This window comes from Miniopterus schreibersii (genome assembly GCF_964146895.1).
Source record: "Miniopterus schreibersii genome assembly, chromosome: 5".
NCBI lineage: Eukaryota > Metazoa > Chordata > Mammalia > Chiroptera > Miniopteridae > Miniopterus > Miniopterus schreibersii.
In genome coordinates this window covers 89,205,716-89,231,087 of record NC_138106.1, presented here as the reverse complement: position 1 = coordinate 89,231,087, position 25,372 = coordinate 89,205,716, and the positions used below count along the sequence as shown (strand labels likewise).

General features: G+C 40.6%; 1 protein-coding gene across 1 annotated transcript in view; it reads right to left on the bottom strand.

The window, feature by feature from the left end:
* ATR (ATR checkpoint kinase) overlaps positions 1–24,763 on the bottom strand; it is a 129,320-nt gene extending 104,557 nt beyond the window's left edge. The window contains exons 1-3 of the mRNA XM_081137827.1: positions 24,538–24,763; positions 5,567–5,658; positions 4,352–4,501 (exon numbers count right to left, since the gene is read on the bottom strand). Coding sequence (XP_080993953.1) covers positions 4,352–4,501; positions 5,567–5,658; positions 24,538–24,596 — 301 coding nt within the window. The 5' untranslated portion in view covers positions 24,597–24,763. The remainder of the gene's footprint in view (positions 1–4,351; positions 4,502–5,566; positions 5,659–24,537) is intronic.
* Positions 24,764–25,372: the final 609 nt, after the last annotated feature.

Below are 25,372 nucleotides of genomic sequence, written 5' to 3'. Positions count from 1 at the left end.
TACTTTAAGGTGACTGTGAGGACCAAAAGGGAAAACATGTGCAATTTTCAGCATGGTGCCCAATTTAAATGAGCACTCAATAAATAGCACTTAGTTATTACCACCCCTTCAACAAGTACTTACTGAGGGGCCACTTTGTCCCAAGTGCATAAGAACAAATCAGTCATAGTCCTATCCTCATAAATCCTGTAATATAGCTTCTGGAACTTTTTGACTTAAGTTAAGAGATACACTTTATATCATGACCCAGTACACATATGCATATGTATTTAAATGTATGAAACAAAAGTTTCATGAAACAATATTCATTTTTTTTATATGCAGTGTATTCTGATTCTTTCTAGTCTATTATATTACATCTACATAACCCACTAATGGGTCACAACCTATTATTTAAAAAACAGTGTGGCACCCTGGCCGGTTTGGCTCAGTGGTTAGAGCGTCGGCCCAACAACTGAAGGGTACTGGGTTCGATTCCGGCCAAAGGCAGGTACCTCGGTTGCAGGCTCCTCCCTGGCCCTGGTCAGGTGTGTGCAGGGGGCAACCAATCGATGTGTGTTTCTTACATCAATGTTTCTCTCTCTCTCTCTTTCTTCTACTCTCTCCGGAAAGCAATGGAAAAAATATCCTCAGGTGCAGATTTAAAAAACAAATTAATTAATTAATTAATTAAAAAGTGTGGCAAAGAACATAGAAATGCAGGTATTTATAATACAATTAAAAAACCACTATGACAGAAGAAATGCAGAACACTCTGTATTAATAGAGCAATTAGGAAGGAGCAAACTAAGCCAGTCCTAAGGCAGGCAGGCAGGCAGGCAGCAGTCGTGGTCAGAAAAGACTTTTTGGAGGGCAGGCTATCAAAGTTGAATCTTGAAATTCAAGCAAAAATTTTAAAATATGCTGTGTATAGTACACTAAAAAAAATAAATATGTTTGCTTTACATCTCCTTAGGAGCAAGTCAATAAAAGAACAAGTAGTGGGAAAAATAAGGATAAAGTCCAGGGAAAAACTCCCAGCATCTAGAACAGCAGTCAGCAAATTCATTCTTTTTTTCTTTTTTAATGAATTCATTGGGGTGAAATGGGTTAATAAAAGTATACAGCTTTCAGGTGTACAATTCTATAACACATCATGTGTACACTGTGTTGTGTGCTCACCACCCCAGGCAAGCCTCCTTCCATCACCACTTATCCCCCTGTACCCTCTTCCCCTCCCCATCCTCCTTTCCTTCAGGCAACCACCATGCTGTTATCTGTGTCTATGGAGGGTTTTTTTGTGGTTGCGGCAAACCCATTCTTTTTTTTTAATTAATCTTTATTGTTGAAAGTATTACAGGTGTCCCATTTTTGCCCCCATTGACCCCTTCCACCTCACTCCCACCCCCTCCCCAGGCCTACATCCCGTTATTGTCTGTGTCCCTGGGTTATGCATATGTGCATATAACTTCTTTGGTTAATCTCTTCCCACCCTCCACCCCCCTTCCCTCTTCCCTCTGAAATATGATCATCTGTTGCATGTGTCAATGTCTCTGGGTCTATGTCGTTTGTCAGGTTCTTTTGTTCATTAGCTTCTTCTTAAATAAGACCCTTCAGCTTTTCCTGTAGTGCTGGTCTGGTGGTGATGAACTCCTTTAGCTTTTTCTTATCTGTGAAGCTCTTTATCTGACCTTCAGTTCTAAATGATAGCTTTGCTGGGTAATCTTGGTTGTAGGTTTTCACTTTTCATCACTTTGAATATTTCTGGCCACTACCTGCTGGCCTGCAAAGTTTCTGTTGAGACATCAGCTGACAGTCCTATGGGTGCTCCCTTGTAGATAGCTAACTGCTTTTCTCTTGCTGCTTTTAAGCTTCTCTCTTTGTCTTTAACCTTTGGCATTTTAATTATGATGTGTCTTGCTGTGGGCCTCTCTGGGTTCCTCTTGTTTGGGACCCTCTGTGCTTCCTGGACTTGTAAGTCTATTTCTTTCCCCAGGTAGGGGAAGTTTTCTCTCATTTTTTCAAATAGGTTTTCAATTTCTTGCTCTCTTTCTTCCCCTTCTGGCACCCCAATAATGCAAATGTTGGGCCTCTTGAAGTTGTCCCAGAGGATCCTTATACTATCTGCATATTTCTGGATTCTTTTTTCTTTTTGCTCTTCTGGCTGGGTGTTTTTTGCTTCCTCATATTCCAAATTTCTGATTTGATTCTCAGCGTTGTCTACTCTACTGTTGATTCCCTGTAAATTATTCTTTATTTCAATTGGTTTAGCCTTCATTTCTGACTGGTACTTTATTATGTCATTGATGATCTCACTAGTTTCCTTAATAGTCTTACTAAGGTCCGTGAGCGTCCTTATAACCATTGTTTTGAACTCTGTATCTAGTAGCTTGCTTGGCTCCATTTCATTTAATTCCTTTTCTGGAGATTTCTTCTGTTCTTTACTTTGTGACATGTTTCTTTAACTCCACATTTTGGCTGTTTCCAGATGGTTGCTTCTAGGTATCAGGTAGAAGTGCTGTGCCTTCTGGAATTGGTAGAGTGGCTTTGTGTAGTAGGTGTCCTATAGGATCCAGTGGCTCAGCCTCCCCAGTCACCTGAGCTGGGCCTTTTAGGTGCCCCCCTGTGAGGGCTGTGTGCACTGTCCTGTTGTAGTTGAGCCTTGGTTGCTGTTGGCATCCCTGGGAGGAATTGACCCCCAGGCCAATCAGCTGTGAGGACCAGCTGCAGCTAGAGCTGAAGAGCTGCTGTGCTGGAGACATCCCTATGGAGAAGGATTTACTTCAGTGGAATTTTGCTGTTCACCAAGTGCACCACTTGAGTGTGTCATTCATGAATGTGGGTTGTAATAGAGCATGGTCGAGGCTTACTACCAGGTGCACTGTCTCTGGGGCCTCCCAGGAAGTGCAAAGTCAGCCTCTGCCTCTGCCTTGCCCAGGAACAACCAGCATGAGCTACATAGTAAACCGTAGGTGGCTGCTACTTGTGCTGGGCTTGAAGATGTCCAGGAGAGGCCAAGCTATGAACCAATGGAGGCTGCCGCTAGTGCCATGTCTGGGGTGATTTATCAAGAGGTATGGGGCACGCTGAGGCCAGCAGCCGCTTGCTTGAGAGATTTTATGGAAGTCCTAAGCATGAGGCTCAAGAGGCCACTTGCACAGAAAAACCACTGGAAATGGCTTGGATGAGCTTGCACGTAGGGAGGGGTGGGACCTCCAGGAATCGCCAGAGTGGGGCAAAAGGTGTGAGTCAGGTTGATGGAGATTCAAATATAGCGTCTGCCTGCCGGCTCTGTGGGGGAAGGGCTCACCAAAGGAGCAATGGCCTCTGCCAGCTCCTCTGTCTGAGAGAAAACTGCCCCTTTAGCTCTCACCCCAATGCCAGGCAAAGGAACCCAAATGTCCCAGGTTCCTTTCAAGCTGCCGCCCAGCGCTGGAGCTCAGAGGGAGCACATCTGAGTAAGTCTGTGCAAGGGCCCTTTTAGAGGAACACCTGGGGCTCCCGTAGTCCCTGCACCACTCAGCCACAATCCCCACTGGTTTTAACAGCCTGAAGTTGTGAGGACTTCTGTTCCCAGCACTGGAACCCTGGGCAGGGGGGCCTGATGTGGGGATGGAACCCCTCACTCGTCTGGGAAACCTCCACTCCCAAGATGTCCCTCCTGGTTTTAAACCACACCACGTGGATGTGGGACCACGACCGCATCTCCACGATTCCACCCCAAGTCTGCACCCCTCCTAACGGTCTCAATGTGATTCTTCAGTTCCCTCACTGGAGGACTTCTGTTCAGCTAGATTTCAGGAGGTTCTGAATGATGGTTGTTCTATATTTTAGTTGTAATTTTGATGTGGTTGTGGGAGGCAGCAGGTACCATTGTTAACTACGCTGCCATCTTGTTGTCTCTCTGCAAACTCATTCTTAAGGGGCCAGATAGTTCAAGGGCCATGTGGTCTCCATTTCAATTACTCCATGCTCTCAATGTTGTCTTTTTAGTAGTTACAAACAATAAGTAAATGAGTGAGCATGGCTGTGTTACAATAAATATTTACTGTTTACAAAATCAGGCAGCCAGCCTGTGAGCCATTGTTTGCTAATGCCTAATGCAGAAGAAAGAGATTACCAAAACCAGAAAAAAGAAAACAGTTAAAGTATTCACTAGCAAATAAATTTAATTACTTCTGTTCCATTGTGGGTATCTAGTTCATAATGAAAACAGGATGTAGGAAATAAAACTAACCATTACTATTTTGCTTCATCAGTTTATAGCAAATTTGACTAAAATATATCTATAAGTATACAAGTTTATTTCAAAGAGAAAAAGGTAGATTTCAGAAAACCAACTGCAAATGAATGTACAAATAGCAGGACTTACCAATACAACTGCCTTTGGCCTCACTTTGCCCATGGCTTCCATTCACATTTACAAACATAAGTGGGGAGGACTTCATGATATGCTGGATGAAATCAAGCAACATCACAGAGGTTGGCTGAGAGTCAGTTTTCTTTACGAGTTCTAGAGCAACTAAAAGTACAAGATTCATTTTAAAGAGTTGTGAAAAGTTAAGCAACAGTGTTTTGTTAAGAAACTACACTTTGGTGACCATAATTACAATGTTCATGCTAAATTGATGGGGCTAACCATTACAATCCTACCTTTCTAATTTTAGATGTTTAATAATCATGCTCATTCATCTATTATATATCCATACATCAAATATGTACTACAGGCCTACAACATGCCTGGCAATGGGCTAAAATGTGAAGGTGTAAAAAAAATCTAATAATCAGGTGACACAGACGAATAAACTAATAATTATAATACAATGTTAACTGCACAAATCCAGAGTAAAGAAAATAAATGTGTGGGAGATGCTGTGAAGGCGCTGATTCCTAGAAGAATTGGTAAAGCACAAGAGTTAGTAAAGCAGAAGGGGTCAGGCTAGGGGTCTAAACAGAAGAAGCACCATATGAAAATACATCTTGCAAGTATTCAGCAGTTCTTTGTTATTTTTCAGCAAATAATTTTACTGACTAAAAAAGGAAGAGGAAATAACTATCACAAATCATAAAGTTTGTGCCAAATTTGGAATCAAATTTATACACCATGAGCCAAATGGCACTCTATTTTACCCCTTCAATGTAATTTTAACGAATATAACAAATGTGACACTTTCTTGCAAGTTTGTAATTTGTCTTTTAGATTTCCACAGACAGAAAACACAAACAGGGGTTGATCAACAACTTACAAAGTCACCAGTTTTTTATGGCATTTGCTGTTTCTCAACCACTGGAGTTAAGAGTCCAAATCATTGGAACTAGTCAAATATTTTTTATCTATAATGATACCTTATATCAAAGAATTCATAGTAAGCAGCAGAAAATCTAGGTAACAAATAGGAAAATAGACTTCCTTTAAGAGCCTAATTCACATTATATAACAAATATTGTAAATAACTTGCTTGAAAATGTAACTATTATAAATACTAATTCCATAAAACTACATGGAGAAAAATGCTTGCAAAATGTATATATGGAAAAGAAAACAATTTAATTTATAAAGTTTATATAAGAGATAGTTATTTCTTACCAACATTTACATCTGTAAGTATTCGGTCAATAAATTGACATAGAATTTGTCTTGGCTTCTGTACAACTGTATTATATTCCTCTGGACTGGCACTAAAATACAAATAAAAAGTTTTTAATCCTGGAAGGGAGTCACAATTTCATTTATAAAAAATTCTCTAAAGTTGAACTTATCAAATGTGTTTAATATTAACATTCAAAATATTCTTGTTTAAAAATGAAAGGAAAATCTAAATTCATGTTCCCAGTTTACAAGGAAAAAAGAACACACTTAAAGACATGACAGGCATCTAAACTGCAACACCTAAATGTCCCTGCCCAATATGGTAGGCAGTAGCCACATGTAGTAGGTATTAAGCACTTAAAATGTTATTAGTCCAAATTGAGGTACACTGTAAATAAAAATACACATTGGATTTTGAATATATGGTACAAAAAATAGTATAACATCGCATTAATAATTTTATGATAATTATATGTTAAAATGTTATCTGGACATGTTACTGAATTAAAATATATTAAAAATTAATTCACCTATTTCCTTTCACTTTTTATAATGTGGCAAGTAGAACACTTAAAATTACATATGTGTTGCCCTGGCTGGTGTGGCTCAGTTGGTTGAGCCATACATCAAAAGGTTGCTGGTTCGATTCTTGATCAGGGCACATGCCTGGGTTTCGGGTTCGATCGCCAATGGGGGCCATGCAGGGGGCTGCCGATGGAATTTTTGCTCTCACACTGATGTTTCTATCTCTCTAAAAATCAATAAAAATCTTTTAAATAAAATGAAATTACATATGTGGCTTGCTGTTTTTATTGAGCAGAGCTAATCTACAGTTTTAAAAATCTACAGAACACAGTTTCTTCAACAAATAAATTCCAAGCAAAATAGAGGAGACCCATAACTAAGACTTAAGAGCCATATCAACCAATTACAATGTATGATCCAAAGTTGGATTCTGATTTTAAAAATTTGTATTGACTGATTTTTTGAGAGAGGAAGAGGGACAGAGAAAAATATCAATTTGTTGTTTCACTTGTTTATGCATTCATTGGTTGATTCTCGTATGTGCCTAAGAAGGGACAGAACCCGCAACCTTGATGTATGGGGATGATGCTCAACTAACTGAGCTACCCAGCCAGGGCTGGATTCTGATTCTTAAAAATAATAACTGTTAGCACACAATATAAGACAAATGGGAAAATCTGAACATAGACATTTGATGTTATTAAGAAATTATTATTTTTAGGTGTGATAATGGTATTGTGTTATGTTTAAAGTTTTTATCCTTTAGAGATAAATATCATTTTTATTGATAAAATGTCTGGAATTTGCTTCAAAGTAATCTGAGTTAGAGGAAGAGGGCCATGAATTGATAACTATTGGGTGATGAATACATGGTAAATCAATATATCATTTTTTCTTCTTTTTGTATGTTTGAAATTATCACAAAGATTTAATAAAATGTAAGAAAAAATACATATATTGTTTCTTAGGACCAATCAAGAAAAAAATAATAAAGAGGTGTTATAATAATTAATCAGAAGAATGACATCCTAGAATCCTGAATGAATTTAACTTAAACTCCATGATTTGGTGTAAACCACCACAGAACACAATAGTAGAGTGGGAAGTCTGTGTTCCACCATATAGGATGTCACTCATGTAACCAACAAAAAGTCATTGAGCACCTGTTATGAACCAGACAAAACATCAGAAGCTTCTGTTGAGAAGTTGAAAGATACAGATTAGTGGGGGAGAGTGATCAGGACCAAAAGACTTAACACAGGAGAAGTACAGGTCTGGGGAGAGAAACAAAAACCAGTTTTATTTTTTTTTATTTATTTTTAATCCTCACCCAAGGACATTTTCACTGACTTTTACAGAGGGGGAAAAGGAGGAGAGAGAAAAAACATCGATGATCAGCTGACTCCCACATGCACCAGTACTGAGGCCAGGGATGGAACCCGCAACTTAGGCAACCTTGACCTTTCCGTGTATGGGACAACGCTCCTAGCAGTCGAGCCACATCAGCCAGGGCCAAAACCAGTTTTAGAAATACTGAGTTTAAAGTCTCAAGGGAACAACTAAGCGGGATGTCCAAAAGACTGTCGGAATTACACTTCTGGACCTCAGAAAATATCTACTCTAGAGATACAGGTTATCATTATATAATACCTGCTAAAAAAGGCTAAATATCCTCTGTATTATTTCATTTTCACATGTAATAAAATAGGAATATTAAACCTTAATTGTATGTGATGAGATTGACATTCATAGAGACTATATAATCTTCCACTACTAGAGTTAGCACTAGTGGAATATTGGATATGAATGCAAATTATAAATAATAAGCCAAAGAGACATTCATAAATTAAGATTATAGAAGCCATAAAAGAGGAGGGAAAAGGGACCAGAGAAACAGAAAGAAAAACCATGAGAATGTTTTAGAAATCTAGGTTAGAATTTCAAGGAGGGAGATCTCAATAGAAGCAAATAAAGTTAGTTTCTTAAACTGTCCTTTGAGCCCTGGCCAGTGTGCTCAGTGGTTAGAGGGTCAGCCCGCGCACCAAAGGATTTCGGGTTCTATTCCCAGTCAAGGGCACTTACCTGGGTTGCAGGTTCAATCCTGGGCCCCAGTCGGGGCACATGCAGGAAGCAACCAAGCGATGTGTCTAACATCAATGTTTCTCTCTCTTCCTCTCTCTCTTCCACTCTCTCGAAAATATCAGAGGAAAAATTATCCTTAGGGGAGGATTAACAACAACAACAAAAGTTCCTTGCATTTTTTATTATAGTAAAATATACTTAGCATAGTATTTCCCATTTTAACCATTTTTCAGTACAACTGTTCGGTGGCATTAAGTACACTCGCGTTGTTCTACACCTATCACCACCATCCCTCTCCAGAACTCTTCATCTTCCCAAACTGAAACTGTCCCCATTAAACACTAACTCCCCATTTCCCCTCACCCCAGTCCCTGGCCACCACTATTGTACTTTCTGTCTCTATGTATCTGACTACTTACGTTATATAAGTTGAATCATATATTTATCTTTCTGTGACCGACTTATTTCACTTAGCATAATGCCTTCACAGTTTGTCCATGTTGTAGCGTGTCAGATTTTCCTTCCTTTCTAAGGCTGAATAATACTACCTTATTTTGTACATTCATCCTGCCACAGACACTTTGGGGTTGCTTCTACCTTTTGGCTATTATGAATAATGCTCCAATGAGCATGGATGTACAAATATCTGTTCCAGTCCCCTTCAATTCTTTTGGGTGTGTACCTTGAAGTAGAATTGCTGGATCATTTGGTAATTTTATGTTTAATTTTTTTAGAAACTCTCATTCCATTCTCCACAATGATTGTACCATTTCACATCCCCACCAGCAATGCACAAGGGTTCCAACTTCTCCAGTCCTCACCAACACCTGTTATTTTCTGCTTTTTTAAATATTAGCCATCTTCATAGGTATGAAGTGGTATCTCATTGTGGTTTTGATTTGCATTTCCCTAATGATTAGTGATGCTGAACATCTTTTCATGTGCCTATTGGCCATTTGTATTTCTTCTTTGTAGAAATGTCTATTCAAGTCCTTTCCCCATTTTAAAATCAGGCTATTTGTTTTGTTGTTGTTGAGTTGTAGTTCTAAATATACTCTGTATATCTGATGTATCTTTATCAGATATGATTTGCAAACATTTTCTCTCATTCTACACATCTTTTCACTCTCTTGAGATTGCTCTTTGATACACAAAAGTTTTTAATTTTGATGAAGTCTGTTTTTTCTTTTGTTGTTGTGCTTTTGGTGTCAAACCAAAGAAATCATTGCCAAATCCAGTATCTTGACGCTTTCCCCCATGTTCTCTATTAAGAGTCTTATTTTTAGGTTTTGTCTTTGATTCATTTTGAGTTGGTATTTTTTTATGTCCTTTGGATTTTAAAGTTTTAGTGTAGAGGTGAAGGCAGAAGCCAGATTGCAATGGGTTGAAAAGCAAATAAAATGTGAATATTGAGAATAACATGCTCTTTCTATAGCTTGACCATGAAATGAAGAATGGAGGTTAGTGGTAACTAAAAGAATATATGGAGTCAAAAACGTTGGTTTGTTTTTTTCCCCTTAGATGGAGATTTGAAAAACTGATACTTGAGACTTGGCTTTCGTTTCCATGACCCTGTACAAATCAAGAGATAATACCTGTAAGGAACGGGCACCTCTTGCATTAATACAGGAGGACAGGATGAATACAGATACTAATAAGTTAATAAATTCAAAAGGCAAATAAAACAAGGAACTGCTTCAAGGAACTCAAATTAGTTGCTGGGGAGAGGGGAGGAATGCACACAATTATAATAAAGTGTCCTATACACTCAAAGCAGGAGATAATTAACTTTGCCTAGAGGAAGGCTGTGTGTAAATAATTAGCCAGTCCACCACTTCTGACAAAACAGCTAAGGATATAGTAGGTAAGCTGGTTATTTATATATTTCATATAAGTTATAATTTATAACTTCTATATCACTGTAAAATGTACATGTATTTTCCCAGTTGTTATCTCAAATAATGCTAAAAGAAAAAATAAGATTGTTTTCTTAATTATTTAACCACAAAGTCCAATCCTAACTGATTACATACAGGATCCATGGCATTTAGTGCTTAAGTGCTATCAAGTAACTGGTCCCGATACTTAGTAAATAGTCAAAAAAGGCATTTGTTAAGTGAATGAATGGTTCACAAGAATCTTCTTGGATTGTGTGGTTCCTTAATCCTTAATAAATAACCTTCTGGATGGGGGAATGACTCGGCACAGGGATCCAGAGGGGTGGTCTCTGAGCTCTATCTCCAGAGCCGCACAGCCCTAGGTTCTTCTCACACAGCTCCAGTCCACTCTGCCCTCCCTCTGCTATGGTTTGAAAGGCAGATACTCCAAAGCAATCGTGAATTGTAATGAGGCCATCAAAATTTATCCTCAGAGTGTGCAAGCTTACATCTGCAGAGAGGTTCTGAAATACTACAAGACTTATAAGCTAGCAATTACAGACTGAACTACAGCTATCAACATGGACAAAAACAGCTATATAGCATTTTACAACAGAGCATTGTGTAACACCAAGATAAGTGAATTTCAAATGGCCCAAGGAAAATCCCAGAAAGCTTGGAGCCACTTTACCATTGCCATAGAAACTGATCCAAAGAGCTACCTAGCCTATGAAGGAAGAGCGGTGGTTTGTCTTCAGATGGGTAATAATTTTGCTGCAATATAGGATATTAACAGTACCATAAAGATCAATACTACAGCAGAATTGTTAACAAATCATGGTGTGATTCATGAGTTTATGGGTCAGTAACAAAATGCAATGAGAGACTATCAAGCAGCAATTTCTTTAAACCCCACCTACTCACTGGCTTATTCTAACACAGGAAATACCTACTTTCACCACAGGCAATTTTCCCAGGCTAGTGACTACTTTTCAAAGGATTTAAAGTTTGATCTAGAGAATGAATGTGCTGCCTTGAATTGAGCTATTGCAAATATGATACTAAAGCTGTACGAAGAAGCAGAAGAAGATTCTGCAAATATAGTTAAGAGACGTCCCTTTTGGGCTGCAGTATATTTGAACAGAGCACAGTTCTACTGTTGTTTAAAGCAATATGAACTAGCTAAGGAAGACCTAAGTAAAGCTCTGTCTTTGAAACCTAATGATGCTCTGGTATATAACCTTAGAGCAGAAGTTTGTGGTAAAATAGGTGCGACTGAGTAAGCTATAGCTAACTATAACCAAGCGCTTGATCTTCAAGAATATGCCCAGTGATATGATTACATAGACTGGTTTCTGTAGCAGTTTACACAGCTGTTAAGCCAGAAATCGAAATGTATTCATTGTTTAAAACAGAGGTTGCACTATCTTCATTATTGTATTCATTATATTTCATCTGCTCTATAACCCTTTCGTTCATTTTAGCAACATATGTTATATATTAATTTTAAAACGTTTAGATCGTTTTATGCATATTTGGAACAATTCAATAACTGAACTTCTTCATAGGGTGCAGAATTTAAATGGGAATGTTTCTTAAGGAATATTAACACTTCAAATATTTTCTTTAAAGTAAAATAACTCCTTCTGAAATAATACTGCATGATTTTAGAAAAAGTGTCATCAACCTTTTTATCAATATCTGCTCATAACATATTCAATGGTATACAGGTTAAAAAAAAATACAGAGCTGATGACTTTAAAGAAAATAAATAAATAAATAAATAAATAAATAAATAACCTTCTGGACCTAGGGAGGTTTTGCTTATTTCCTGCCAATAGACCATAGGTGACTGTTTTATTTCTCCATGTATCCCCTGCAGCACTCAGAAAGAACTGCCTCGCTTAACAGCAAAAAACAACTACTAAGTTACTGACATTAACAAATATTTACAAATAGTATAAACCCTGGGTATATAAAATCAAAGAACAAGTAGTTATAGTTGTACATGAAAGTGAAAAAACTTGGAGCTATGTATCTTACTATTAAACCAGCAATGGCCAATAAATACATAATGCCATGCACATGTGTAATCTTAAATTTTCTAGTAGCTACTTTAAGAACATGTAAGTAACAGGAAATTTTAATGGTAACATATCCAAAATATTATCTGATCATGTAAAAAATATGAAAACTATTAATGAGCTAGTTTACCTTGGGGGGAAGGGGGTTCTACGTCTTTGAAACCCAGTGTGTATCTTACATTTATAGCACATCTCACTTTATACTAGAAACACGTGAAGTGCTCAATGGCCACATTTGCCAAGTAGCTATCATATTACAGGACACTACAGATTTAAATATAACAAAAAAATTTTAAGTCTAAAATTATAAGATAACAAAGTGTTTTAGACAATATCAAAATATTTTGTCATAAACTAAGTATAATCTGGAAAGTATCATTTAAAAATGAGAAGGTATATGGACAGAGAGGCTAGTATTGTGGTTTGTGGTCAGTTTTGTATAAAGATAATGCATACATGTGTTATTTGTGTAATTTTTAAAAATCAGTTTTTTAAAAAGGTGAATTAATTACCACTCATTAGGTGTACTATCAAAATAAAGAGAACTCATGGGAGAATAAGCATTTCTTAATTTGAAACCTCTACCTTGGAACTGAACTAAAAAGGTATACTTTTTCAAAAATATACTGTAATAGACTTCCAGGCAAGATGGCAGGAGGCATAAGTAAATGGGATACTCGCCTCCTCCCACCACCACATCAAAATTACAACTAAACTACAGAACAACCATCACTCAGAAAAGCTTCAAATCTGGCTGAATGGAAGTCCTACAACTAGGGAATCAAAGAAGCCACATAGAGACTGGGAGGAGAGGCAGAGAAGCAGAACAGGTTGGTCCCACACCCACATGTGGTGGATAAATATTGGGAGGGATAGCTAGGCTACAGAGTTCTCCCCTGAGGAATGAAGGGCCCCAGCCCTACAACAGATTCCCCCAGCCCAGAGTTCCAGTGCTGGGAAGAAAAGTCCCCAAACCTTCTGGCTGTAAAAATCAGTGGGGACTAAGACTGAGGGAGATGGAGTCTGCTGGAGTCCCAGACATTCCTCTTAAAGGGCAGCACATGGACTTACTTAAGCTCACTCTTTCTGAGCTCCAGCATGCAGGCAGCACCTTAAAAGGCACCAGGGAGGAACTGAATTGTGAGGCATCAGGACAAGAGCTGCTGGGGGGGGGGAGAGGGCAGCTTTCTCCCAGACAGAAGTGCTGGTAAAGGCCCTTGCTCCTTTGATGAGCCCTCCTCCCCACAGAGCCAGCAGGTGGGCGCCATATCTGTGTCTCCATCACCCTAGCTCACACTGTTCATCCCACTCTGGTGATTCCTTGAAGCCCCACCCCACTAAACTTTCAAAACCACCCAAGCTGTTTCCGGTGGCTTTTCCATATAAATGACCTGTCTTGGCTCATGCTTCATATTTTCCTAAAAATCTCTAACAAGCAGCATCTGGCCTCAGTGTGCCCCTTACTTTCACTAAGTGGCCCGAGGCTGGGCACTAGCAGCAGCCAGCCTTGGTTCCCACCTTGGCCTTGCCTGACCACTTCCAAGCCCAGTATAAGTAGCAGCCAACTGCAGACTGATTTGTAGTTCATGTGAGGTGGGCCTAGGTAGAACACAGGTGGTGGCTAAATCTTAGCCTGCACCTTCTGGGAGGCTCCAGAGGCAGTGCATCCAGTGGATAGCTTCAGACCATGTCGAAGCACAACCACCCAAACACCTGCACAAGTAACACACTCAAGGGGCAGATTCAGTGGGCATCAGAGATCTGCTGAAGTAAGTCCTCTCTGTGGCACAGACACCTGCACAGCTGATTCACCACAGTGGTCAGAAGTCGGTGGTCACAGCCAGTCCTTGTAGCTGATCAGTGTGGGGGTAAATCCCTCCCATTGACAAATGCCAATAGCAATCCAAGGCTCAACTACAGAGTGACATCCGAGAAATGGTGGCATGAGAGATCTTCTTGGTCTCTCACCATGAAACTTGAACAAGGTATTCAACTATAATTCAACAAATGATTCCCTGCTCAACATAGAGGCACACCTAAGAGACCCCCACACTGAAGCATCTAAAGGTGGGCAAAAGGGAATAAACGGGGAAGCAAGAATGAAGGAAAGTTCAGATGGCCACAGATGAAGCCCTGCAACCAGGAGCTTGTGGCTCAGCTCGGAGAGGGGAGGAAGCCAGTGGTAGCAGGTACTTCCTTAGGCCAGGAAGAACAGAGAGTCGCCATGGGTAGTCCAGCAGGGCAAGTGGTACAAACTGCAGCTGAGCCAGCAGAGACGCCTAGGCAAGGACAGAGTACAGGGGTTCTGTCATGTGGCTGTCCATGTTTCTGACAAAGAAACCAGCCACAGGACCCTGCTGCCTCCTGGACTCCCAAAATTCGCCTCCAGTTGCCCTTGGTGTAGGGTGGAAGACCACATTATCTGTAAACTAAGAGCTACTGCAGCAGAATCATTATTCCCCTCCGTGATTGATCCCCAGTTGAAGTGCATGGGCAAGGACACTGCAGAGGTCCATGTTTGCCATTATGGTGAGGGCAAAACAAACCTCATCCCCCAGCAGCATAGATGTACTCTCTAACAGAAGCCTGGCGGAGGTCAGTTCTGGGAGTCACAGAAGTAAAAACTCTTGTGATACAACACCACCTACTAGAAAACAGGAGAAAGGCCTCTTAAGAGAAAGTGGCAAGAGAAGGGCCATATGACAAGCAAATACCATGAATAATCACGGTAACAAAAAAGCTCAGAAAGAAAATGAAAAAATCTCCAGAAAACAAACCTGAACACATAAAAATATAAATGAGAGAATTCAAGATTGCAGTTCTGAAAATACTCAAAAAAAAAAAAAAAAGCAAGAAAATACAGGAAATTCAATGCACTCAGAAAACAAGTTAATGTACAAAATGAGTACTTTACCAAAGAGGTTGAACTTTAAAAAAGAAACAATCAGAAGTCCTGGAAATGAAGCATGCAATTAAGGAGATTAGGAGTGAACTACTGAGCATAGGAAACAAAGCCAACCAGATGGAGGAAAGAATTAGTGACATCAAAGATAGGAATCTAGAAATGACACAGAAGGAAGAAAGAGACCTGAGCATAAAAAGAAAAGGAAAAAAAAAAAAAAGAAAGAGCTCTAGGAGAACTATGCGACTCCATTAGAAAAAGAACAATAACAGGCATTCCAGAAGAAGAAGAGAGGGCGAGAAGGGAGAGCCTATTCAAACAAATAGTGATGACAATTCCCAAACCTATGGCAAGAACTAGATCCTCAAATCCAAGAAGCAAACAGAAACCTTGTTGCCTCAGTTCAAAGAGGCCCTCTCCAAAGCATGTTGTATTTAAACTGTCAAAAATTAATGACAAAGAAAAATTCTCAAAGCAGCCAGGGAAAAGAAGGAAGTGACCTACAAAGGAAAACCAATCAGAATATCATCCGACTTCTCAGCAGAAAACTCTACAAGTAAGAAGGGAGTGTAACCAAATATTCAAACTAAAGAGAGAAATTACCAGCCATGAATAATATATCCAACAAAATTATCCTTTAAATATGTAAGAGAAATAAAGACATTCCCAGACATACAGAAGCTGAGAGATTTTTATCACCAGAAAACCTATATTGCAAGAAATACTCAAGGGAGTTATTTTACCTGAAACAAAGACCATAAGGTCACAACACTACGAGTAAGATCACCAAAAACCTTACAGCACAAACAGGGATAATTCGTAACAACAAAAACATGAAAGGGAAGGGGGAAAAGGTCTGAACTGGAAAAGGAGGCTGAAGAGCAGACTCAAAAGAAAAAAACTACTCTACAAATGCAACTTTATTTCTCATAAAGCTAATGGTAACCACATACAAAACCCCCAAATTTAAGACACATAGCTTAAAAAAAGAGGACACAGAGGAAAGAAGTATGAAACACCACCAAACAAAAACAACAGACAGAAGAACAAAGAAAAAGGACCAATGGAGGCATAGAGCTGCCAGAAAACAAAAGATAAAATGGCTAAAGAAATTTCATACATCAATAATTACCATAAAATGTAAATGAACTGAATTCACCAGTAGAGAGGCACAGAGTAGCAGAGTGGATCAAAAAAAACAAAATCCAACTATAAGCTGCCTTCAAGAGATACAATCTAAACTGCAAAGACAAAGGTAGTTTCAATGTGAAAGGTGGAAAATGATTCTCGCCCAGCCGGGCGTGGCTCAGTGGTTGAGCATTGACCTAGGATCCAGGGAATTGGGGTTCGATTCCCGGTCAGGGCACATGCCCAGGTTGCTGGCTCAATCCCCAGTGGGGGAGTGCAGGAGGCAGCCCATCCATGACTCTCTCATCATTGGTTTCTATCTCTCTCTCTCCCTCTCCTTTCCTCTCTCTGAAATCAATAAACATATATTTAAAAAAGAAAAAAAAAGAAAAGAAAATGATTCTCTAAGCAAAAAACATCCACTGAAAAGCAGGTGTAGCCATCCTTATATCTGACAAAACAGATTTCAAGATAACAAAGATAACAAGATATAAGGATGGACACTTTATAATGATAAAGGGGACACTACATCAAGAAAACATAACACTTCTTAATATATGTGCACCCAATGAGGAAACACTGAAATATATAAAGCAACGACTCACAGAACTAAAGGGAGAAACAGATCAAAACACCATCATAGTTGGGGAACTTAATACTCCATTGACAGCTCTAAACAGATCATCCAAACAGAAAATCAATAAAGAAATATTGGCCTTAAATGACACACTAGACCAAATGAACATAATTGACATTTACAGAGCCATTCATCCGAGAATATGAGATTACACACTATTCTCCAGAGCACATGGAACATTCTCAAGGATAGACCATGTGTTGGGTCACAGAACTAGCCTCAACAAATTAAAAAAGACTGAAATTATACCAAGCATATTCTCTGACCACAATGCCTTGAAATTGGAAATCAACTGCAAAAAGGAAGAAACCCACAATACATGGAGATTAAACAACATACTACTAAAAACTGGCCAGGTCAAAGAAGAAATAAAAAGTAAGATCAAAAGATATATAAATGAGAGTGACAATATGACATATCAAAACTTCTGGGATGCAGCAAAAGCAGTAATAAGAAGGAATTTTATATCATTACAGGCCTATCTCAAGAAACAAGAGAAATCCCAAGTAAACAACCTAACATCACATCTTAAAGATCTAGAAAAAGAACAAAAGCAACCCAAAGCCAGCAGAAGAAATGAAATCATAAAAATTAGAGCAGAATTGAATGAAATAAAACAAAGAGCTGCTGGTTCTTTGAATAGTAATAAAATTGACAAACCACTCAGGAAAAAAGAAAAAAGACCCATAAACAAAAGCAGAAATGAAAAAGAAGTCACCACAAACATCACAGATATACAAAGAATCATACTAGAATATTATGAAAGACTATATGCCACCGAATTCAATAACCTAGAAGAAATGGATAAGTCCTAGAAATAGATAACCTTCCTAGACTAAATCATGAAGTACTGGAAAATCTAAATAGACCGATCAGCAGTGAGGAAATGGAAACAACCATGAAAAACCTCCCAAAAAATCAAAGTCCAGATGGCTTCACCAGTGAATTCTACCAAACGTTCAAAGAAAATTTAAAAACTATCCTTCTCAAACTCTCCCAAAATATTGAAGAGGAGTCAATACTTCCTAACAAATTTTATGAGGCCAACATAACCCTGATAGCAAAACCTGACAAGGATAACACAAAGAAAGAAACTACAGACCAATATCTTTGATGAATACAGATGCAAAAATCCTAAACAAATACTAGCAAATCAAATACAATACATTTTAAAAAATCATCACAATCAAGTGGGATTGATTCCAGAAGCACAAGGATGGTTCAACATAAGCAAATAGATCAATGTAACACACCACATTAGCAACAGAAAGGATAAAAATAATATGATCTTATCAAAGGGTGCAGAAAAAGCATTTCATAAGATATAACATCCATTTATGATTAAAACACTCAATAAAATAGTAATAGAAGGAAAGTAACTCAACATAATAAAGGCCATATTTGATAAATCCTCAGCCAATATTATATTCAGTGGCAAAAAACTAAAAGCTTTTCCTCTAAAATCAGGAACAAGACAAGGATTTCCACTCTCACCACTCTTATTCAACATAGTGCTGGAAGTCCTAGCCGGAGCAATAAGGCAAGAGAAAAAAGGCTTCCAAATCAGGAAGGAAGAAGTAAACGTGTCACTTTTTGCAGATGACATGGTTCTGTACATAGAAAACTCTACAGACTCCACCAAAAAAAAACTATTAGAAACAATAAGTAACTACAGTAAAGTTGCAGGATACAAAAGCAGTGTACAAAAACCCACTGCCTTCCTGTATACTAACAACAGAACTTCAGAAAAAGAAATGAAAAGAACAATTCCTTTTGCAATTGCAACCAAAAGAATAAAATAACCAGGCATAAACTTATCAAAGAACATGTAAGACCTATATGCTGAAAATGACAAAGCACTATTAAAGGAGATTGAAAAAGACACAACAAAATGGAAAAATATTCTGTGTTCTTGAATTGGAAGAATCAACATAGTTAAAATGACCATATTACCCAAAGCAATATACAGATTTAATGCAATCCACATCAAAATGCCAGTCATTTTTTAAAGAAATAAAACAAAAAAACATCAGATTTGCATGGAACCACAAAAAAGAAAAAAAACAGACCACAACTGAATAGCCAAAGCAATCCTGAGAAAAAAGAACAAAGCCAGGGGTATCACACTACCTGACTTCTAATTATACTACAGAGCTACAATAATCAAAACAGCATAGTCCCGGCAGAAAAAGAGACACACAGATCAATGGAACATTATTTAGAGCCCAGAAATAAAACCACATGTACATGGGCAGATAATGTTAGACAAAGGAGCCAGAAACACACAACGGAGGAAAGATAGTCTCTTCAATAAATGGTGCCAGCAAAACTGGAAAGCACCATGCAAAAGAATGAAACCATCACAGTTTGTCCTCATGTACAAAAATGAACTCAAAATAGATCAAAGACCTAAATATAAAATTTGAAACAATAAATTAATAAAAGAAAACATAGGTACTAAACTTATGAACCTTGGTCATAGAAAACATTTTATGAACTTGACTCCAAAGGCAAGTGAAATAAACGCAAAAATAAATGAATGGGACTATATCAAACTAAAAAGCTTCTGCACAGCCAAAGAAATCGACAACAAAACTAAGAGGCAGCCAACTGAGTGGGAGAGGATACTCATAAACAACAGCTCCAAGAAACGTTTAATGTCCAAAATACACAAAATATTCATAAAACTAAACACCAAACAAACAACCCAATTAAAAATGGGCAGAGGACCTGAACAGACACCTCTCCCAAGAAGACCTACAAACAGCCAATAGATACATGAAAAGATGTTCAACCTCACTAGCAATTAGACGAATGCAAATCAAAACTGCAATGAGATCCCACCTCTCACCTGTTAGAGGGGCTGTTATCAACAAGACAAGCAATAACAAGTGTTGGAGAGGCTGTGGAGAGAAGGGAACCCTCACTCTCTGCTGGTGGGAATGCAGACTGGGACAGCCATGTGGAAAGCATTCTGGCGATTCCTCAAAAATTAAGAATAGAGCAACCATATGATACAGCAATTCCTTCCTGGGTATATGCCCGAAAATCTCAAAAACATGTATTCACAAAGATATATTCACCCCTATGTTCATTGCAGCATTATTCACGGTGGTCAAGACATAGAAACAACCAAAGTGTCCTGCAATAGAGGACTGGATAAAAAAGATGTGGGACATATATACGATAAGAAAAGACAAAATATTGCCATTTATGACCATACGGATGGACCTTGAGAATACTTTGCGAAGTGGAATAAATCAGGCAGAAAAAGCTAAGAACCATATGATTTCACTCGCAAGTGGGATATAAAACTTAAACTCATGGACACAAACAGCAGTGTGGTGGCTGCAGCAAGAAGACGGTGGGGGCTGGGGGTAAAGGGGGCTTAATATATGGAGACAGAAGATTTGACTTTGGGTGGTGGGTACACAGTGCAATATACAGACCTTGTACCATAGAAATCTACACCTGAAACCTATATGATCTTATTAACCAATGTCACCCCAATACATTTTATTTTATTTTTAAAAAAGGCTCAACTACAAGAAGGAGATGTACACAGCCCACGGGGGAGATGCAGAAAGGACACGTGTTGAGTGCCTAACTTTGGTGATCAGGGAGGCTGTGCCACTGGACCCTACAGGACACCTATTACATTAGGCCACTCTACCAAAACTGGGAGATGTAGCAGCTCTACCCAATATATAGAAACAAGCACGGGGAGGCAGCCAAAATGAAAAGACAAAGAAACCCATGTTCCAAATGAAAGAACAGAACAAAAGTCCAGAAAAAGAACTAAACAAAATGGAGACGAGCCACCTACCAGATACGGAGTTCAGAACACTGGTTACAGAGATGCCCAAGGAACTTAGGAGAACTGCAACAGCATAAAAAGGCGGCCAGCCAGAAATGGAGGACACACTAACTGAAATGAAGAATAATTTACAGGGAATCAAGAGTAGAGTAGATGAAGCCGAGAATCGAATCAGCGATTTGGAATATATGGAAGCAAAAAACACCCAATCAGAAGAACAAAAAGAAAAAAAGAATCCAAAAAAAAATGACAACAGTGTAAGGAGCCTCTGGAACAACTTCAAGCGTACCAACATTTGCATCGGGGCTGCCGAAAGAACACAGCCAAGATGGAACACAAGCAGGAACTCAGTCCTGAGAAGGGCCTATCAGTCAAGACTCCCTGGAGGAGGTGAAACAAAAAGCTGAGTCCCTAAAGGGCTAAGCAGGTAAAACAAGGGAAAGAAGCAGCATATTCCAAGTGGAGGAAACAAAGGCTCAGTAAGAAGAACATAAGCAGCTACAGAAACTCTAAGAGACTCTACACAGCTAAAGAAGAGGAAGGCAGTAACTGGAGGTGAAGCTGAAGAGGAAAGACAAGCTCAAGGACAAACTAAAGGGTTTGGATTTTGTACTGAAGGCAATGAGAGACTGAAGGGTTTTAAGTAGAGGAGAGAAGGTTACATATGTTTTTAAAACATGAATTCAATTGTGTTTTCCCCTGTTTAAAAACATTCACACTGGGGAGATAAAGGGACATTTGCAATATTTTAAATTTTTTAAAAAATTTAAAAACAAACAAACAAAAACATTACAATTGAGAAAATCAAGGCATTTCAGCAATCATTACATTAAAAACAATTATGCTAATAAGTAAAAAAAAGTGATAATTCAGTATTAGGTTGGCCATGAACTGCTTAATGCTGATTTCATTTACATGTGATAAAGAATAAACTTCTATTTGACATTAAAAACAACAACATTCCAATGGTTTCCCATTGCACTTAAAGTAAAACCACACTCCTTATCCTGGCTATAAGGTTTGAGAGGATCTGGCCCCTGCCTACACCTCCCTCAATCCTTAACTAATACCACCCCCTCTTTGCTCCCTATGTTCCAGCACTCTTCCTATTCCTTAAAAAGTAGGCTCACTCCCACGTAGGAACCTTTGTACTTCCTATTCCATCTCAGACACTTCTGCCACTTCCAAATGACTGGCTGCTGCTTACCATCCAAATCTCCTCTAGTAGCTAATGTTGCTCCCCAGACCCTTATCTCCTTCCCATTGTCTCATTTACTGTTTTAATAGCAACTATCACTATCTGAAAATACAAAGGTCCCTCCTAAATGACATCTAAATGGAAGCAGCCAGTGTTGTGACAGAAGAAACAGCAAGTGCAAAGGACTGAAGGCAGGAATGACCTTGGTGACAAAAGATAAGGCCAATACAATTGGAGTAGAGTGAGCAAGGGAGGAAGACAGGCCATGAAGCCAGGCAGACATAGAGGACAGATTACACAGCAATATAGAGGCCTTGATAAAAAGTTAGGATTTCATCTAAGTGTGCTGGAAAGCCAAAGGAAAGATTTTGAGCAGGGGAGTAATGTTATATAATCTAAAATATGACTTACAGTTATAAAGATCACTTTGCTGAGTGGGAAATACACTGTAAATGGGTAAAAGTTAAAATGGAAAGATAAACTGAGAGGTTATTGTAATAGTCCAAGTAAGAAATCATGATGGTAGCAATGGAGATGAGAAATGTATTTTAAAGGAAGTGTTGAGCCTGGCGGGGCATGGCTCAGCAGTTGAGCATCGATCTAGGATCCAGGCGATCGGGGTTCGATTCCCAGTCAGGGCACATGCCCGGGTTGTGGGCTCGATCCCCCGTCAGGAGCGTGCAGGAGGCAGCTGATCAGACTCTCATCATTGATGTTTCTCTCTCCCTCTCCCTTCCTCTCCCTGAAATCAATAAAGATATATTTAAAAATAAATAAATAGATAAATAAATAGAAAGAAAAGAAAGAAAGAGAGAGAGAGAGAGAGAGAGAGAGAGAGGAAGGAAGGAAGGAAGGAAGGAAGGAAGGAAGGAAGGAAGGAAGGAAGGAAGGAAGGAAGGAAGGAAGGAAGGAAGGAAGGGTTGACAAAGCTTGCTCATGGATTCTTAGGGATAAGGGAGAGAATCAAGGATAACTCCTTGGCTTCTGTGGTTGGTATATTTATAATAACCTGGGGCAAGGAACAGTAAATCAGGAGTTCTGCTTTAGACACATGTTTTCATTTCTGCGTGTAGATGCTGAGTAAGCAACCTAATTTATATCTCTGGGCTAGATATATAAATTTGGGAGTTATCAGAATATAGATGATGTATAAAGCCATGGGCAGAGATAAGAGTTACTCGGGAAGAGAGTGAAGTCCAAGGATGTAGCCCAAAGGCACATAGGGAGTGAAGACTGATTTCCAGATTTCTGGTTTGGAAAAATGAGTTAATGGTATCACTTACTGAAATATCCCTACCGCAGAAAATGAGAGGAATTACAAAAAAAAAAAAAAGGCTTGGGGAGGTTGGGATATGAAGAGAATTTGTATTGGATACGTTAAGTCTTAACTGCATACAAGACACCCAGGTAAAACTGCCAGTATACAGTTGTACATATAGTTCTATTGGAGATAATATATGGTTTGGCAAAACACATCTGGAGTCATCATCAAACAGCAGATGGTACTTAAAGGCTGGAGAACAGATGAGATAACCCAGAAAGACCATGCAGAGAAAGAGTACTAACAGCAAAGAACAGCGGAACAAAAGTTATCCCTGAGAGAGGAGATGAGCCCATACATTAGAACTGTGACATCTCACTTTTTTCAGAAATCTAATTGCCATAGTCAAAGAAGAACAGACTTGGGAGAAAAGGCCTTGAAGACTTGAATCTGAAACGGTTCTGATAACTGCTCTCTTTGCCTTTGGTTCTTTACTAGTGTTTCTGAATAGTGGTGATATTTGCCATATACTGTATCATGAAGATACTGTGAGATTGAATAAGCTTGAATGAAGCAATTGCAATGAAAAAGTCATGACAATTACAAACTATTATTAGACAATTTTCTGTGGGTGAGTTTTTCTACTCATTCTTTTAGAATGGCTACAAATAAATGAAATGAAAGGTAACTGTTGATGAAAGAGACTATAAATAAGTTTAACACGTCTCACAGAGGAAGAGAGAAGAGGAAAGAGAACTATTAATAAGCTATTTCTACATTAAAGCAAAGCATACTGAGGAAAAACATCCTGAGCTTCGCATTGAGGCTGAACATCAACTTCCTAAAACGAGCACTCGTATTCATGTCCTTTTAAGGTAGATATTACTTTACAAAATGTTAATATAAAGTATGCTTTCGGCACTCAAGCAAAGGGAAAAAATTCACGCGCACAAAAACAGGACGATCCCGTTAAGACAAGCACGGCCCTTGCTTTACCCTCTCATGCGAGGAAGGCCGACGTCCCCGGCGACCAACCGACGGGGAGGAAAACGACGCTGGAATACGAAGGGGAATTGGGTTCCCGGGCTCCCCGTCAGCTCTGACTTCGTGGGCTAAGCTTGCAGTTTGCGAACCTGGGAAACAGTTATTCCAAGTGATAGTTCGGCTGCAGGAGTGGTACGAGCCCACTTCTTGCTCGCAGGGAGTTACAATCAGAAAGGGAAAGTTACAAAGGCAGGCGGCGGGCGGGCTGCGGGGAGCGCGGCCAACAGCTCGCCCCTCCGGGGACGCTGGTCTGCATCCGCTCGGCTTTTTCCACGGGTAGCTCTGGGTCAAACGTGGCGCTCAAGCCCCACTCGGCCCCGAGCGACCATAAGTACTAGCCTCGGCGGCCAGGCCCCCGTCCGGGCGGGAAGCAGGCGAGCGCGGGAGGGGAGGGCGCGGGCGCGGCCGCCTACCTGCCCAGCTCCCGCAGGGCGGGGATCATGGACGCCAGCTCCAGGCCCGGCTCGCCCATGCTGCGGCGCGCGGTGCTCGTCCACGGCGCGGAGGCGGGATCGCGGCGTGCCCACTGCCCCGCCAGCGAGGCCGAAGCTCCCGGAAGCCGCGCCGGGTCCCGCGCCGGGCCCTCCCCTCCGCGGGGGCGAGAGCAGGCGGGGCCGCGGCGAGCGCCGGACCCTTTTCCCGGGCGGCTTCCGGCGGGGCGGGGCGCGCGGGGGCGGGGCGCGCGGGGGCGGGGCGCGCGGGGGCGGGGCGCGCGGGGGCGGGGCGCGCGGGGCCGGGGCGCGCGGGGCCGGGGCGGTGCCGGGCTCCCGGCGGCTGCGGAGCGGAGCGGAGCCCGGGGGCGGGGCGGGGAGGGGAGGGGCCGGGGCGGGGCGGGGCGGGGCGGGGCGGGGCCGGCGGCGGGGCGGGGCGGGGCGGGGCCGGCGGCGGGGCGGGGCGGGGCGGGGCCGGCGGCGGGGCGGGGCGGGGCCGGCGGCGGGGCGGGGCGGGGCCGGGGGCGGGGCGGGGCGGGGCGGGGCGGGGCCGGCGGCGGGCCGGCCTCCTGGCGTCGCGGGCGAAAGCGAGCGGGTTCGGCGGGTGCAGGCCAGGCCCGACCCCAGGTGTCGGGTTCCCCGTGTCCTGCCGCTCGCTTGGCAGCCTTTCCGAGACGCGGTGCGAGAGGGGCAGCCTTTTTCAGCCTGCAGTCCTCGGGTTTCCCTGAGGGCTCTCCTAACCTTTAATATTTAACAAGGGGCTGAACTGTGCTCACGCGTGTCTCACCCGAGCACCCAGCGCGCGTGTGAAGTGGAG